The 18657-nt window shown below is 41.0% G+C and overlaps 1 protein-coding gene across 1 annotated transcript in view; it reads right to left on the reverse strand.

Annotated features, from left to right (window-relative positions):
• Positions 1-18215, reverse strand: part of LOC131698902 (protein shortage in chiasmata 1 ortholog-like) — a 51097-nt gene extending 32882 nt beyond the window's left edge. The window contains exons 1-5 of the mRNA XM_058993607.1: positions 18121-18215; positions 16866-16952; positions 8572-8701; positions 7771-7861; positions 5916-6073 (exon numbers count right to left, since the gene is read on the reverse strand). Coding sequence (XP_058849590.1) covers positions 5916-6073; positions 7771-7861; positions 8572-8701; positions 16866-16910 — 424 coding nt within the window. The 5' untranslated portion in view covers positions 16911-16952; positions 18121-18215. The remainder of the gene's footprint in view (positions 1-5915; positions 6074-7770; positions 7862-8571; positions 8702-16865; positions 16953-18120) is intronic.
• Positions 18216-18657: the final 442 nt, after the last annotated feature.

Genomic DNA, 18657 nt, shown 5'->3' on the forward strand with positions numbered 1-18657 from the left:
TAAGTGGGTAGATGAATGAAAATAAAAAAACAGTTTCAATCCTTGATCATCCAAATAAGCTTCATACCAGGATGAGTAGGTAAGTGAATCTCACCTGAGGTAAAAAATATAAGATGAAAAAACTGGTTTTATGACCCTTACTATTGTAACTGGTGAGTGTAGTGTTCCTGAAAGCTGGACTTCATGGTTGGAAAGCAACCTGTGTTTTGGTAGGATTATTAAAAAGTATTTTTCTTTTGTGAGTTTTTGTGTATTAAGCACAAGTGCGCCATGTTTACCACTGGTGGTAGCACAGGCACTTAAGCTCTTTTGTTTCTCGAAAGCTTACATTAGGCAATAAAATATCTGTGATTTTTGTAAATAAACCATGGGAGACTGAGTAGTGTTTCACAACCTCTGAACCATTTTTACCAGCACATCTGCCGAAACTTTTATAAAAAGACAGACAAACAATACATTTGGGCGACTCCATTCAAATAGTTTTTAAGACTAGGGGGTAAGTAAATTAGGACCATTTACAACAAAGAACCCAACAGTGTCAGCCAAAAACAGCTTGCGTGTGGTGATTGAACAAGTTAGGATAAGGTAATACTTCCTTAACAACAATCACACCTTTCCACAACATACAATTACTACTACTGACAGTTTGCAACTGCACATGAATTAGCCAAAGAGACAATCCACAACTCCCACTCATTGCACAATCTCCCTTTCAGTAGATTAAAGTGTCTGTATTATTATAGGACACAAAGCTTGCGTCATTTTCCATGATTCAAAGAAAATATTTTACTAGAATATTTATAAAAAAATGCATTTCTAGTTAACTTCCCTTCCTTTTATTCAAATTTGACAGAATTCAGGGATTTCGTACAGTAATTATTCCTAGCATTTAACATATGTATCTATTTGATCTCAATAACGTTTTTAAACCTGCTTTTTCACTGACCTCTTTTCAATGTATTTTTATTGCACTTAGTGACATTAATTGGGGTTTTAATAAATCTCCCCTGGTAGAAAACCACAGCATGATTATATAGTTAAAGAACGTCAGTATTAATATCCACCTTGGTTTAGATCATCAAAATATGCATTATTTCTTACCTCAAAGCAATTAATAGTGTGGGCTCAGTCTAGCATGTTCACATATGTAAACCTCAAGACAAATGTGTATTTTAATTACAGAGTAAGTTACCACCTGAATTGGTAGCAAAGTTTCCAGAAGTATGTTGTACCCACATCATCTTTCGCCAGGTTCATCAGGACAGTATGGGACATCTGTATTATTTTGTTTAAATTGACATCACAATGTATTCTGGTACTTGTAATCCTACATCTTATAAAATAAAATAGAGCCATATGGCCTCCCTACTGCAAATCACTAGCTGATCAGGCAGATGAACTCCTGTGTTCTTGCTTAATATAGCGTTACAAACTAGAAGTAATAATGTATGAATCTTATTGTAAATCAGCTGAAACAGTCTACAGAAGCAATATTGAACAGTATTGACAAGCTTGCTAAGAGAAGAACACTTAAAAAAAGGTGTTTAAAGTGAATTGGCTGCAAGTGGGACTGGGGTTTCCATTTCAACCGTAGGTCGAGTATTGCATCGTGAAGGTCTCAATGGTCGTAGGCCAAGGAAAAAGCCACTCTTGGGAAAACATCACAAGGACAATTGCTTAAAGTTTGCAAAACAGCATTTCAATGATGGTTATAAGTTCTGGTCAAAGGTTTTGTGGAGTGATTAAACAAAAATCGAACTATCTGGTCAAGCTGATAGTTGTTACATTTGGAGAAAGTCTGGTGAGGCGTACAAAGAAAAGAACACCATATCTACTGTCAAGCACGGAGGTGGTAATATCCTTCTATGGGGCTGTTTTTCCTCTAATGGCACGGAAAATTTAGTTCCAATACATGGTAAAATGGATTCCGTAGCATACCAAAAGATACTGGCCAATCATCTGAAACCCTCCGCTACAAAACTTGGTTTAAGCGCAACTGGACGTTCCAACACAACAACGATCCGCAGCACACATCAAAAACTACTTCGGAATGGTTAAAGAAGAATCCACAGCACACATCAAAAACTACTTTGGAATGGTTAAAGTCCCGATCTAAATCTGATTGAGAATCTTTGGTATGAGTTGAAGAAGGCTGTGCACAACATAAGTCCTCGGAATCTGAATGAACTGGAATAATTTTGTGTTGAAGAATGGTCAAAAATCACTAAAGGATCATACCAAAAGCTCATTGACAAATATCCTAATCATTTAAAAGTGGTTATTATTGCTAAAGGTGCCTCAACTAGCTATTAATTTCATTTTCCTTGTCATGGTATGAATACTTTTGAATTAGTGTTTTTGGAGTTTTGCAAAGAAATTGCTGAAATAAATAATTGTATACATCTATTTCTTGTAACTTTTTTTTCCTCACCCACAAAAGCAAAACTTTTGCTACAAAAGATTTTTCCTAAAATTCTTTATTTTTGAGAAATTTCTAGAAATTATAAATTTCCATTGGGGTATGTAAACTTTTGACTACAACTGTATAGTTAGCTTCCTATGTGCGAAAGGACAGAGTCCAGCTGTTGTTCACATTGAAATTTAACAAGCTTTTGTCCAACGAACCGAAACAGCTCTTTACGTGGACTCAGTACAGTATGGTTCCCAAGTGTTGTTCACACTTCACACTAAACTTACCGAACCGTACCGAGTGCGGACCAAGCCCTCTAAATGGACCCAGTGTGAACACAGCCTAAGATAATATAATAGGCATTAGTACTCTCCAAAACAAGTAAAGTGTCACTATACTTTATGAGGATCCCTGTATTCATTTTTGAACTACAGCTAACTAAATCCCACCTGGAGGGTACTTAGAATGTAGCATTACTGTAGACAAAATACAAATAAAAATAAATCATAGCAATGAGTGCAACAACATGACGCTCACAAATTCTTTTGCTCAAAATAGTGACCCTGGGCTGTTGTATAAAAGTTTTGTTCGTAAATCCCTCTTTTCATGGTACTTATGTGTTTCATTTAAGTTACAGAGATGTATAAATAAGGTTTACGGGCTTGTATGGTCTTTACCGTTGCGTATGCTTAATGTCTGCAAAGTTTCATTAAAATATTATGGTCTGTTGAAAAAGCAGTGGGAATGCGTTAAAGTAACTGATTAAATCTGATCCTTCCTCGCTGGTTAATGAAGTCCATAGAGTCATCAGCTCAGTTAAAATGATCTACAAGTTTGATGCGTGAAAACAAGCTGGTTCCATTTGTATCTATAATCTTGTTGGCTGGGTAAACAAGACATTTTTCTCAGTTGCTTGGAAATTGAAGGTTATTATTAATGCCTGTGTAACGGAGAGCTATGGAACAGGCACACAAATCACTCACAACTCAGTGTCTTCCTGGTAACAGGCCACAGCATAGTAAGATAAACTATCAAGTACTAAAATGGAAAACCAATAAAAAGGTCTCAATGGTCCAACTCTTATTAGTGCTAGCAAGGTTGTTACTTTCCATGTGCTGTGTGGTTTATTGGCATTGTCCATTTACTTTAAATGCAGCTTTGAAGGTTTTGTTATCTATCATGCAAAGGTTGCAGTTGCTCCCTGGTACCTAACCACATCATGTAATGTTGGTCACATGGTTATAATTTCAACATGATGCTAAATCTGACAACCAAGTGACCTAAATATAGAAGAAGAAGTGATTAAGTACAAGGTACAACCACGCAAGCGAATGGAATGTTTTAAATCTTTAGTCACATAAAGAGGTCGCCTACAAGGACAATACAAGGATAGACTTTTTACTATAGGAGTAGGTACCCAGGCTAATAGTTAAGCCGATGTAACACGAGGCAACTTTCATGTATTCTATTGATTCATATATTGTATTAAAGTAATCTATTTAGTCTTTAAATTAATATATTGTATTTCACTTAATGTTTCTATTTGGTTTATGAATGTATTGTGTTTGATTATAAATGAAATTATTTGATCCATCCCTACATCTTCTTGGTCAGTGCTTCCAGGTGGAGTGTAAAGCACACTTCTGGTGGAGTTGCTCCTCAAGCAATTGTGCAAAGCAGAGTTAATATTTCTACTTTTCCTGGAGCAAGTCCAATTGGTGTCCGGAAAATCCACCAGCGGCTTGCCAGTATTCCAAAGGCATTCTCCACGCAGCGCCTTGCCCTAGAGAGACGGTAGTTTAAAGATCCTCGTCTGTTTGTCCAGGTTTGCTTGTGAGTAGGGCTTCATCAGGTAAGGTTTAAGTGCAAAGGCATCATCTGCCACCACCACGTATGGCACCTTACTATTCTGCCCTGGCAGGCATTCTGGAGGCAGAAGGTTTAACTGATTGCTCTCAAGAGCTGAACTGAGACCACGTTTGGCCCAAACCCCACCGTCACTCATTCTCCCATTTGTCCCAACATCAATGTATGAAAATTTTAGCTCAGCATCCACGAGGGCCATGAGAACAACTGAATGTGAGAGCCTGAATGTGGTGGGGGCTCAATAATTACATGTTTGCCATCCAAGGTCCCAATGCATTGTGGAAAGTTCCACATGTCCTTAAATTTTGAGGATACAGACACCCACTCTTGTTGAGTTTGTGGAGTTCTGAGGTATTCTTCCCTAAGCCCACTGTACATGTTTCCAATCAGCCTTGATGACTGTATTCCGGCTGACACGGAACAAGTACTCCATCTGTGTCTTCTGTGGCAAGCTCCTTTAGAAAGACTTTTATCTTTTTTGCATTTTTATCCTTTTTTCAAACACACTGCAACAATGCAGGCAGCTGCAAACCTTTTCTTTTTTCTTCCATTTTGACTTTTACCAACTATTTAAGTTTTTAAAAGTTGACAACTGTAACTGTAAAACAGATTTAGTAACTCCAAACGTACCTTAAATATTATTGGTTCATCTCTTAAGTTTCCTGAAAAAAGTTGCAATTGGAAGTTGCCTGGTATTACAGTTGCCTCATGTTACATTGGCTTTACTCCAATGGCAATTTCTTCAGAAAGGCAAATCCAGTTCAATAAATGAACAACAATAAACTACATTGAGTAAAGTTATCAAATCAGAATTAAACAACTCTGACTTTTAATTTAGGTGCTTATAAGTAGCATTAAGTTGTTTCTAATTAGCTTTTCGATGTGCAATTTCAGAAAACAGTTACTTGTGCTAAATACGATATTTTAGTAAGGGGTCTAAATGGGAAACAAGGAAAAATAAACATCCCTCTTCCAGTCATTCTGTTTCAAGACTGATGGCACATCATTTTGACCACCAGTGCATAACTGTGCCTTCGGAAAATTTAACTAAAAGTTATTATAGAACATGGAAAATAACGCAGTTGCTCTAATTCTTAATTAAATCTCCCCCAAATAATAATTCGAAATGAAAATGTTTGCTCTGCCATGATCTAAACAAATGTTTTGTTTTTCTCAGGGAAACTAATTAATGAAAAAATCACAATGAAGAAAATATTTTTTTACAATCACAAAAGAAAGGACTTCCGCTGTGTGCTATCCCGACTAGAGGTGAAAATAGTTTAAAGGTTTATATATTAGCCAAGTGTTAAACATATAGAATTTTACCTAAACATTTAAACATTGTCAAAAATATGCGGGAAAATTTAGGGGTTTATATTAGTGTAGAATGTAGACCAACTTATTTCATCAATATTTCTTCATAAAAAAATATGGAGGGCTTCTTATGATGGCTTTTCTGATTGGTTAAAAACATTCCCAAAATCTTAAAGTTTATACATTTGGATGTGTTTAATACTAAAGGAATGCTTAGGAAAATAATCAAAAAGTAACCCTCCTTATCTCAACTATTGTTTGTGAATACACACTCCTTCTAACGGAATATAGTGTCATCATTGGGGCTACATGATTGCATACGTACCTTCATCCTGCAGCAAGAGTTCTTCCGTTTTGTCCAGTTCTTTTCTCATCTGAAGCAACGTGACTTCCTCTACATCAACTTGAGAGTAGGGGATTGAGCTGGGAACAACCTCCACTGTGTCACTCTTAACCTGCACTGAGGTACAGGATACGCTGATCCTAAAATGATTAGAAATAATAAATGATAACCTATGATGAGCAACCTACTTTCCCTCCCATCTTCCCTGAATATAAGAGCAGAGGTGGGCGGGCTACCGATCCCAGACAACAGAGATCAGCCCTGCTTTATCCACTCTGAATGTGCTCGGTGTCTGGCCAGTAGGGTTCGCTGTTGCACGATGATGAGAAGGAATCCCTGTCGGTTTCCCATCCCCCAACCTGGGAGCATTACAGTCAATGTGACGCCCCCTTCAGAGTCCCCAGCAAAGTTCGGCCTCTTTGCACAGCCCGGATGCGGGCTGGCGTCGTCCAAGCTGTATGACTCATCCTGCGCTCCCAGCGGCAGTGCTTTAACTGGATGAGTCACTCGGGAACCCCATGGCAGTTGAATTTTAATAATTTGTGCAGGTTTCTTGATTTGTAATGTTTGAATAACAATATGAACAAACACCTCATGTTCCGAATTAGTATACAGGCTTCACTGTAATCATAATGTACATCTATGGCCAAAAGACTACATGAAGCTATAATAGTAAATTAGTGTTTGATGTTAGATTGCGAAATGTCACATTTCTGTATTTTTGTCAGTTTTCGTAAGTATGTATATTGAAAATTACAAAGTGGTATGTAATTCAATATGTTTACATAACATTATTCAGCAGGTTTCATTCGACTTTATTAAGCAAAGTTAGTTAATTCTATAGGGTGATGCAAAACTTTTGGCCATAGTTGTACAGTGACTATTGATCTATCGCATACACTGTGTAGTTCAATGATAAAAAGATGCCTCCCTTGTATTCCCAAACTGTTCTCAAGCAAATTAATTTGGCAGTTTTAAAAATACCATTGGGATACCATTATTAGTGCATTACTCTGACGAACCCTTAATAGAACAATTAAGACCACAGCATTACCAATAAATTAGTTTTGTGTTTTTTCTGTGTTCCTGTAGATGGACAGTATGTAATCCTACAGTACTGTGCTTTACATTCTAGTAAATGGCACTTTGATTTGAGCGCGGATGTATTGTGCAACATATTAGGGGTTCTCTCTTAGTTCAATCCTTATAAATAGCCTGAAGACTTATTTTTATACAGAAGCTTGGCCTTTGTAACTGTTTAGGCATGTGTGAATTTAGATTTTATTAGTGTTAGTTTATTTGTATTTTACTGTAGACCTCTTAAAGGGTACATAAGGACCTTTTTATTTTATTGTTACATGTTCCCATGTGTTGCTACAACTGTTTACGTAAGATGTGTATTGTTTTATTTTTATTTTTATTACATTTGAAGATGGCTTCAACTGTAGCCACATGGACCTCTCAGAACTACATTTCCCATCATCCTCCTGCTCATATGTAACTGAGATGGATTTACCAGTGAACAGGAGGATGATGGAAAATGTAGTTCTGAGAGGTACATGGGAAGCCATCTTGAGGCAGGGAATGCAATTTAAAAGTTTAAAAAAGTGGTCAAAATGTAAAAAAAAAGAAACAAAAAAAGAAATACACACACCTTACGTAAACAGTTGTAGCAACACATGGGAACATATAACACAATAAAATAAAAAGGTCCTTATGTACCATTTAAGTTCTGTATGTATTATCAGCATTAGTTTATAATAATTGTCTTTTAGTTTTGTGATATGTACAGGGCCTTAAGGTATCTCTGATCTTGCTCTGCCATCATATATTTTACTTTTCCTGAAAGTCATCTGGGCAGCCGTACGTCTTCCAGTCGTTCAGAACTGAGCCACTGATAACTAATTTGCAAGTGGAGACCACACAACCTAAACACACACAAAAAAATGTGTTATTATGTGTAACGGGTCAAAGTCTTCTGGCACATAACTTATCTTCAGCTTACCAAGATTTCCAAACACAAGTTGTTTACAAGAGTTAAAAAAAGGTCTGCCTGGTTATATTAATATTTGTCTGGTAGGATCTATGGTTCCAACTATGATAATGTGCAAAGATTAATGGCGAATGAAATCTAGAGAACTATCTGACTGACTAAACTAAAACAAATGTAAAAGCATCTGGTGAAAAAAGGTTAACAATAAAGTCAATGACGTATTTAAATCCTTTAAATCAAGGGCCATTTTTACACAGCTTTACACAGGAGAGGGGTTCAGTGTGTTACACAGCAGCAAATTAATGACAAATATAAGTTATATCATCTTTTTGCAATTTAGAGCAGTTTCCAGTCCCTGGGGATGTATCAGCTCCTGAATTCCTAAACAAGCTGACAGTGAGTTAATACATCATTTAAAAGAATGTATGTGGACAAGAAGTCTGACAGATTTCTGTGTAAAACAAACTAATGGATGCTTTGCACTGAAATGTGGACACTGGCACAATACATTTAAATGTGCAATGGATATTTCAGTCTAGATAGGAACTTAAAGATTATTAAGTATTGTACAACCCAGGGATTTAAATTAGTGTTATGTAGTTATTTAAAATTGAAATCGAATGCATTTATGTCACTGTACAGTACCTCTGGTCCATGGTTTCCTGTAGGTATCATCAGAAATGCTACCTTTGTAACAGTATCGTTCTGATTGGTCCAGATGATGAGGCACTGGTACCAATAACCAATTGATCGTCAGTTTTTGCCTGGCCAAGGCCTACAAGCATAAATACTAATTAATGATCAATGCATGCTTTTTGAAAGCCTTTTTTCTTAAATCTATTGTAATTTGGTTGTAAACTACTCACAATATTTAATAATTCTATGAGTAACGATTGTCCCTAGCGCAATCCATACACAGCATAGAACCTAATACAGAGGTAACACATACTCTGGCTTGAGCCACTAATAAATGGTAAGTCATTCTAATGTAGAGTCACATTCATTTCTGTTTCAGGTCTTTTCTCTACAAAACTGTACTCAAATGTTACCTGTAAACAGCGTTCCCTCTAAGCTTTTTAGATACTGAGAAACTTGCCGTTTTGACTGAAAAAGGGTAAATTATCAGTGAGAAACCATTGGCCACGCATTAACCCTTTTAATATATTAATTTTTATTGCATTATACAATTTTGAAACAATATTCCAACACAAGTATCTGTAGAAATGTACAATTTGCATTAAATTTAAACAAGGCATTTATTGTGGCTCTGCCTCTGATTCTGAATCACCCTCTGAATATATAAATATAGAATTTTTATGAAGCATATATTTACCTTTATGAAGCCTGTCTGAGATATTATCATAAATGCAGCCCTGTCAGTTGTTGTCATAGATATAGACTGCATGCTTAACTGATAGCCTGCATATAAGTGCTTTATACAGCTGTATAAAACACTGGCATCTTTAGGGCTACTGATTTTCCATTTTTGGGAATGGCAAATTCTGTTTTTCAAAGATGGCTAGTTCCCCCACTTTTTTATCAACTTAATAACATTAAACATGGCATTTAATATAATGTCGATAGTTAAAATAAGTAAATTAATAAATATTACCACCATTCTTTTTTTTATTATTATTAAAGCCAAATTTTTTTTAGTTTTTTTTTTTTTTTTTTTTAATAAGACTCTTGTTGCTGTAATAGTAAGTAAAGCACCTGAAAACACTTCATAATGTTTACAGACATCACTTGGCTCATTGCTGGCATTAATATAAACAGGAAAACCTAATAAATATATTACAACAGTTCAGAAAACAAATGTCCAGCACTGTTGTGAGAATCACATTTACAGTCTTCCACTAACAATGTAGTTCAGTGAACAAATGAAGGTGTTTTGAAAATACCTGTTTAGCTTATTGCTGGCATTACAATAACAATAAAACAAATATGAAACAGTTTAGTTACCGTCCAATAATGTCATGTGAGACTAATCCTATGTACAGTACTCCACAAATTAAGTTTATTGCTGAAATTACAATAACCAGGATAAAATATGAAACACTGATAAAAAAAAAGGCGCACTGTTGACTGAGTCGTTGCTCTACACAGGTTCACTGCTGTGTATCACCCGATTGTAATTTAAATAGCTCCCCTTTTAATGTAAACGCATAATTAATCCTCCCAATTGTTTCTTTGATGATTCTGCCTTGTTATTTGCTAAATTTAACAAGGAGGTGTGTCTCCGGACAGAATGTATTTATTAAACAAAGGTATATAATGTAGTGACTATATCCTTTACACGAGATCAATTTTCTTTAAGGAATGTATAGCTAGAAAAATAGCTTTGAGCTCCTTTCTTCATCGTCAGATAATACAGAAACGGCCATGGTTTAACATTGCTTTTTATAGCTTTATTAAAGGCAGGTAGCATAAAAGAAAGAAACTAAACAATAATTAAACACGCAGTTAATTTGGCTTACTTAAGGAAAGCCCCGCCTGAGCGCAGTACAGTACCTTCGCTTTCCATCATAGAAGAATGCAGTGCTTTGCCATTGCTGTCGTCTTATTTGCTTTCTTGTTCTCTACGTGTTTACGACTAGCAATATGATCTTTTAATAGTATTGACTCGTACATGATCAATGGAATGACAGCAAAATTCATATAGACAATCAGATTTTTTTAGCTCTGTCTTTTACTGTAACATTGTATTTTTTCTTCATTCGTGCAGCTGCCATGTTGAGTTTCAGCAAAGACACGTGAGTGAAGTCACATGAACTCAACTTGCAAAAACAAAATGCACATGGTTACGTCTTCTTCAATTACTGTATTATACACTTAAATGCGTATTTTCGACTCTAAATTAATATTCTGATTACATTTTTACCAGTTCAAAACGCTTCTGAAATGGTTTTTTTTTAAACGGGAAATAAAACACAAACCGTCAAAGTATGAATATTGTGATTTTTATTTATGTTTACTGGAGTCTTTATCTTCTAAATAATGCAGAAAGATTGTGCTTCACTGATTAGTATTCAATTATACGACAAGTTAAAAACTGCAAAGTTCTTGAGCAGCACCGAACAGCACTCTCCATAGAAGCAGAATCGCCAGCCGCCTGCTTCGCCCACCCTTACTAACGATAGGTTGCGGATGCAACCCCGGTTCCCTGAAAGAGAAAATAACCATCAAGGTATGGGATATTGCCGTCAGGCAGTAGGGATTGAGCTTTATAGCAAAGCTGCCGATAGGCCTCTGCGCGAGCTGCCGTGTAAGCCCGCCCCCCTGGGAGCTTACTACACGCAGCGCGCAGAGACTCTCTTCCTCTTTTGCTCTTCAAGCCGTGAAGGCTTCCGGAGCGACCTCTCGGCTTGATGGTTATTTTCTCTTTCAGGGAACCGGGGTTGCATCCGCAACCTATCGTTCCCTTTCAAGTCGAAAATAACCATCAAGGTATGGGAACAGTGTACCCAAGCCGTCGGGAGGGAGGATTCTCGGCAGTAGGACAGACTTACGTCATAACACAACTGCGTAGGCAATACATCTACACATATGCGGAGCTGCGCCTCAGTGTCTATGCTCGCAATGACACCTGTCCTAAGGTGGAATAGTGAACACCATATAGTCAACCACTCTATATGTCCGCATCCTGAGGTGTCATAGAGTGTAACACAGATGCTCCAAATAGTGGAGCAGAGGAATCCAGTACGTTAAACCGGTAAAACCTCATAAAAGTATGCGGTGTAGCCCAACTGGCTGCCACGCAAATATCAGACACCAGCACCCCTCTAAAGAGGGCCCAGGATGTCGCCATACCCCTAGTGGAATGCGCCTTCAACTGCCCTGGTGGTGGAAGGCCTGCAGATTCATAAGCTAATTTAATAGCATCCACTATCCAGTGGGAAAGGCGTTGTTTAAACAACGGCTGACACAAAGTCCTAGAACCATGGCATATGAACAACCGTTCTGTTTGCCTCACAGTCGTTGTATGGTCAATATAACACCTCAATGCCCGCACGGGGCAGAGCATGTGTAACCGTTCTTCCTCTGGGGAAGAAAAAGGAGGAGGATGGAACGCCATCAACTTGACTGGTTGGTTCATATGAAACGGGGATATGACCTTGGGTAAAAAGGCCGCACAGAGACCTTAGAACCGTCTCCTGCGAAACGAGTACATGATGAATGCACTGACAGTGCATGTAGCTCACCCACGCGTTTGGCTGATACCACTGACAGCAAAAACGCAGTTTTGATAGACAAGAGCTTCATATCCACGCTGTAGAGAGGCTCGAATGGTGCCTTGGTAAGGGCTTCTAACACCACGTCAAGGCTCCATAACGGTAAACTGGTCATCATTGGAGGCCGCAAGCGTTTTGTGCCCTTCAGGAACTGAGATGCCAGAAAATGGCAACCTGGTGATAAACCGTCAATGCGTACATGGCAAGCCGATATGGCGGCTAAATACACCTTAAGCGTAGAGGGAGATTTCCCTTCATCTAACAGTTTCTGTAGTAACTGTAATATCACTGCCATAGGGCAGGATATTGGGTCATGGCCCTCCGCCAGACACCAATCTTGAAACAACTGCCACTTGTATGTGTACTGCGACCTAGTAGAGGGCGCTCTAGCACTCTGAATGGTCGAAATCACCGCCTTCGAGAGCCCTAAGGCTGACAGGCACTCCCGTTCAGGGGCCAAGCCCATAGCTGCATGAGCTTGGGGTTCGGGTACCAAAGCCCTCCTTGGGTCTGGGACAATAGGTCCGCTCGCAGGGGAAGCTCCCTCGGGTGACCGTGCAGCAACTGCACCAGGCTCGGAAACCATATCCTCCGAAGCCACCGAGGAGCAATCAGGATCACTGTCGCTTGCTCTACCCTGACTTTCTCTAAGAAGGCGGGGAGCATCGGAATCGGCGGAAACGCATATAGGAGCCCTGGCGGCCATTCGTGAGCCAGTGCATCGACTCCTAGGGGGCTGTCGAGGTCCCTCACCGAGAACCATAGGGGGCAGTGCGTGGTCTCTCGCGAAGCGAAGAGATCTACTTGCGCTATGCTGAACCATTCCCAAACGCGCTCTACCACCTGACGGTGTAGACGCCATTCCCCCGCAAGAGGACCTCCTCTGGATAGGAGATCCGCTGCATAAATGACTCTGCCCGGTAGGTGAACTGCGCGCAGAGAGGTCAAACGTGGTTGTGCCCATAGCAACATGCGTGTTACTATCCGGTGAAGGCGAGGGGACCGTAGGCCGCCCTGGTGGTTGATATACGCCACAACCGTGGTGTTGTCTGACCGCACTAACACGTGCTTGCCTAGAAGCACTGGCAAGAAGTGCCGGAGGGCGAGGTCCACCGCTCTGAGTTCCAGAGCATTGATGTGGGCTGACCTCCAGGGTCCTGACCACACTCCGCGGGTCCCTGAGCCGTTCCAGACTGCTCCCCAACCTTGGTTGGAAGCGTCGGTCGTGATAACCTTTGGAAGATGGAACCCAAGCGTACGCCCTGGCGGATGTTCAACGGAACTTTCCACCAACGCAGCGCTTCCCAGCAGGTTCGGGATACCGTCAATCTGCAGTGTTTGTCTCTCCACGGATGCAACGTGAAGGCATTGAACCAGGCCTGCAGAGGTCTCTGGTGTAATAAGCCCAAGGGAAGGGCTTGCGAGGCGGCAGCCATCAACCCCAGCATGCACTGACACAGCTCCATGCTGACTGTTTCTCTCAACCTGAATAGGGAGAGACACCGCTCCATCGAGGCAACTCTTTGTGTCGACAGGGTTGCTTCCATGGACACAGAGTCCAGATGCAGACCCAAGAATTCGGTCTGTTGGCTCGGCACGAGGCGGCTCTTTTCTGAATTGACCTTCAGACCCAGCTGCTGAAGATGGTCTGTAACCATCACTGTGTGCTGTGCCAACTGCTCCTTCGACTGCGCGCAGACGAGCCAGTCGTCGAGATAGTTCAGCAGTCGGACGCCTTGAGCCCGCAAGGGAGCTAGAATGGCATCCATACATTTTAAAAAGGTTCGAGGAGCTAGTGACAGGCCGAATGGAAGGACACAAAACTTGTATACCCTGCTCTGAAATGTGAAACGCAGATACTTCCTGTGACCCGGGCAGATGGGAAAGTGAAAGTACGCATCTGTCAGGTCCACAGTGGTGAACCAGTTGCCGTGTCGGACTCACTGGATGATGTGCCTGTGCGTAAGCATCCTGAACGATAACACCCGCAGGTATTTGTTCAGTACTCGCAGATCTAAAATAGGGCGGAGCCCGCAGTCCTTTTTGGGCACCAGGAAGTATTTGGAATAGAACCCCTGGTCGATCAGAGCAGGGTCTACTTGTTGAATGCATGCTTCCTGAGCAATGCCTGTATTTCCACATTCAGAGATGAGGACTGAACCGAGTCCTCCACTGCAGTTACCACTACTCCCCGGAAGGGGGGAGGTTTTAACTGGAACTGAAGGGTGTACCCGGTGAATATAGTTTTGCGCACCCAGATGTCGTTGGTGCATTGTTGCCAGAACTGGAGCTGTGGGACAGTGTAGGGGTGGGTTAACAGCTGCCTGGAGTTTTCAGGGCTGTTTCGGCTGCACTCGTTTGCGAGGGGCCTTGCCAGAGCCACGAGGGCGTGGCCTGCCACCTCCTCTAGGGTGCCACCCTCCGCACTGCGGTCTTACAGACGTGGATTGGCTGCGCGCTGATGGACCTGAAGGGGAGATCTTACTACCTCGTGATTGCGCCTGCTGCTGTGGCGGTGCTCTGCGCCACTGGCGCTCCTGCGGCCGCCTTGGCTGGAAAGGTTTGTTTGGCCACATCCTTGCCAACTGCTGCGACGCCTCAAGTGCCTTGACGGAGCGTTGCAGCATCTCCTCAACCGCTGGGCCAAACGTGTGCCCCGGTGAAATTGGAGCATCCAGCAATGGGACCTTATCAGGCTCCTGTACCCTCTACGGTGAGGCGATCGAGATCTCGACCTGGACTCCCGACGGGGACGTGCCCCGCGAGAGTAGGGGCTGCGGGAACGTTCCCGAGCACGCCTGGCTGGGGACCTCTGACCAGCTGTAAGCTGGGAGGATGGGCTCCTGGACAGCTGCAACGCCATCGGCGGCGTCATAACAGACGACGGCGGAGCCGAGATAGGATGGGACAACCCCGAGGATGGGGACTGACCCCCAGCCGCCCTCTTTGCTCTCTGGCGAAGGGTGCGTGTCTGGAACCCGGCACGTAGATGGCAGTATGCCTTATCCGCCAAGGCAGATGCGGCGTGCTCCGGCCCCAAACACGCTACGCAGTCATCGTGCAGATCGCTGGCAGGCAACTTGGCCTGGCAGGTCACGCATCGGTGAAAGCTCGACATAGTGCTCGATCACCGATGTGCGTGCGTCGAACGCCGACGCGTCGAGCACCTGAAGTGCGTGCGTCGAGCGCCGACGCGTCAAGCACCGAGCGTCGAGCGTCAAGCACCGATGCGTCGAGCACCGAGCGTCGAGCACCGAGCGTCGACGGTGCGTGCGTCGAGCGTCGAGCACTGAGCACCGAAGCGTCGAGCGTCGAGCACTGAGTCCCCAAGCGCAGACGCGCTAGCACCAAGCGCTGAAGCGCTGCACAAAGCGCCGAAGCACTGCACCAAGCGGCAAAGCGCTGACACCGAGCGCCGAAGCGCAGCACGCCGGAGCGTGAGTACCGAGCATAGAACGCTAGCGCAGACGCCTAAGCTTCAGCTGACCCGCAGAGCGGAGACGCTAAGTGCTGGTACAGTGTCTTGGATGCTGTGCACTACTTACCTGTTGGTGCTGGGGAATTGCGCTTTGTGGTCGTCTTCCTTTTTTTTTTTTGGGACGCTGCAGCAGCACTATATGATAGTGATATGTGACTGGGGCACAATAATATGTGGGCACAGTACAGCTACCACGCGGTTGGTGGAACACACCGCAGAGGTAGTATGTGGGAGACTGCAGTGCAGGCTCCACACACGCGGTCTAGCCAAGGCAAGACCGAGGCTGCAGATACGCGCGCGGCCAAGGCCAACGCAACGCGCGTCCTTCACAAAATATATATATATACACACAATATATACAATTTTATTTACAAAAAACCCCAAAACACAACACTAATAATTAAAAAATATTTATTAACACAGGAAAGACGGAGACCATGAGACAACGCGATGCCGAAGCAAAGCGTGAAGGAAATATATATATTGTAAAAACAATTTATATAATCCTTAAACAATAATAATAATCACTCCGAAGAGTATAACTGAAATAAACTCAGAGAAGGGGCAATAACCAGCTTCTCAAGCCTAAGCTTAGCGAGTACAAGCAGTTACCAGCTCTATTACCTACCGCTACCAATGCTGAAGACAAAAGAGGAAGAGAGTCTCTGCGCGCTGCGTGTAGTAAGCTCCCAGGGGCACGGGCTTACACGGCAGCTCACGCAGAGGCCTATCGGCAGCTTTGCTATAAAGCTCAGCCAATCCCTACTGCCTGACGGCAATATCCCATACCTTGATGGTTATTTTCGACTTGAAAGGGAACTAATAGATTCGCTGGCACACAAGCGTGCTCTGCACGAATGTGACGTGCATTTTTACAGAGGGAAATTAGAGAATCCGCTGCAAGACAGACACAAATATGCTTATGTTAATGCTTTGCAAGTACGCTCTCAAAATGATAAGTTAAGGTTGTTATGTATGATAATAACCTGCGAAAGTTAGTAAACTGAGTGAGAAGGTTGTTGCCTTCGCGCATTTTAGCCTTGGGAACGCTGCCTGTAAACATAAAAAACAGATGGTATTTTAAAGGTGGAAATACCATTACCTTTGGCAGAAATGCCTGTAAGCTTGTTTCTCCTTTCTACTACTGTCAAACATTGATAACCAGCTGCAATACTATAGGTATAACACCCATATAGTTAATATGTAAAGGTACTTGATATTTTACCTACCTCATATACATAGTCTACTGCATGGTATTTCAATGCTGAAAACATTCTTTTCCTCTCATCACTAAGAATCCTATAAACAGAAATGACCTGCAAAAAGAACAAATATATTTTTATTTTACCAGGAATGAATGCTTAATTTTTGACGGGGATATGTATGCTATGATATATATATATATATATATATATATATATATATATATATATATATATATATATATATATATATATATATATATATATCATGCTATGAGATATATATCCCGTATATATATCTCATAGCATACATATCCCCGTCAAAAATTAAGCATTCATTCCTGGTAAAATAAAAAATAAATAAAATTGCCTGAAATTGAATTCGTATAACCATGTTTGTTTCATGCAAACGTATTGTCTATTGTGAATGTTCACTAGCAGATAGCTTGTTAAGGAGCAACAATCAAAAAGGGGCACCTATGTTTTTATATTAAGCGTGAAATAAACAACTAGTAGTTACATTGTTTAAAGTTAAATATTATTTTGCATGGGAGAAGCGTAATGTCAAGTAAATTTAGACATGGGTGGTAGAATGGGCAGACGCCGTCTACACACGCATTTTCATTTTCAGTAAAAATAAGAAAATGTAAATATAATATTGAAGGATGGGCATTTCCTCCTATACAGTGTTCCCCAGATTATGATGGTCTCAACGTCTTCTTCCCAAGATTCATCACAATTATATATGGCTCTCTGGAATTTATTGCCGGATCTCAAATTATTCCAAGCTCAAAGCATGTGTAGGCCGTACATATGGACAAAGAGCAGAACAAACCGATAGCAAAACCTTGAAATCAGCGTTTATTTGACACAATGCGGTGCGCATTAAGGGTTGCTAAATTTAAATGTACTACAGTTTTAATTTACCACTGTGTTAATTTACTATTTGTCTTGTGTTTTTTACAGCATCCGTTTGTTGGCAACAGTAAGGTGCTATATAAATAAAGTGCCTAATTTTAACGATGTGTCAAAATAGGGTACACAAGGGAACTAACGGAGTCCTTCAAATTCGTATTCAGTTTCCACTTTTTGATTGTTTCACAGACTGGTGATTACCGATTCAGTAAACTGCTTCGTGGACGGGCATACAGAGAGTACTGCCTACGAGAAAACGGTCAGCGAGCTGCCCACTTTTATTACAAAAAAGCTCCCCGTCATACTTTATACAACAATATGAATACTTATTATTTGTTTAATGTAAGTTATATGTAAAGTACTTTACCTAAATCCATTTACACCGCTTAATATGTTCCTTGTTCCTGCCCGTTGTCTTCTCGCGCGTAACAAAAACGGGTAATTTCCTGACGTCATATGTCGATCTGCAGGTTGATTGTATCATATGACTGTAGTCTATTGATCTAGGCTATATTTGTTCAAAATCACTTATGTGTGCAGCATTAAAATATTTACAGTGTACAGGATTGTGATCCAAATCAATAATGAACTTTGGTGTCTATTTACAACCTTCTAGTTTAGCAGTGATAGTCCAATCTGCTTATATTTTTCAGTCTTTGTTCTGCAGTATTTACTAAGTGTCCTCTAATAAATATTTCAATTTCCTGTACTAATAAAGGCAGTATATACATTTTTATACAGTACCTTATTTGTATATTCTAGGAACACACTTCCTGAATTTTGTTGATACAAATTAAATTGGCACCTAACTTAAAAAAAAAAGTTCTAATGTTATTTCGTAATTAAACCTGCATTTTAAAATTAAATCATCTGTGCCTTTAATTCTTTATTGTGTAGTCCTCCA

The sequence above is a fragment of the Acipenser ruthenus genome, chromosome 2 (assembly GCF_902713425.1).
Source record: "Acipenser ruthenus chromosome 2, fAciRut3.2 maternal haplotype, whole genome shotgun sequence".
In the NCBI taxonomy this organism is placed as follows: Eukaryota; Metazoa; Chordata; class Actinopteri; order Acipenseriformes; family Acipenseridae; genus Acipenser; species Acipenser ruthenus.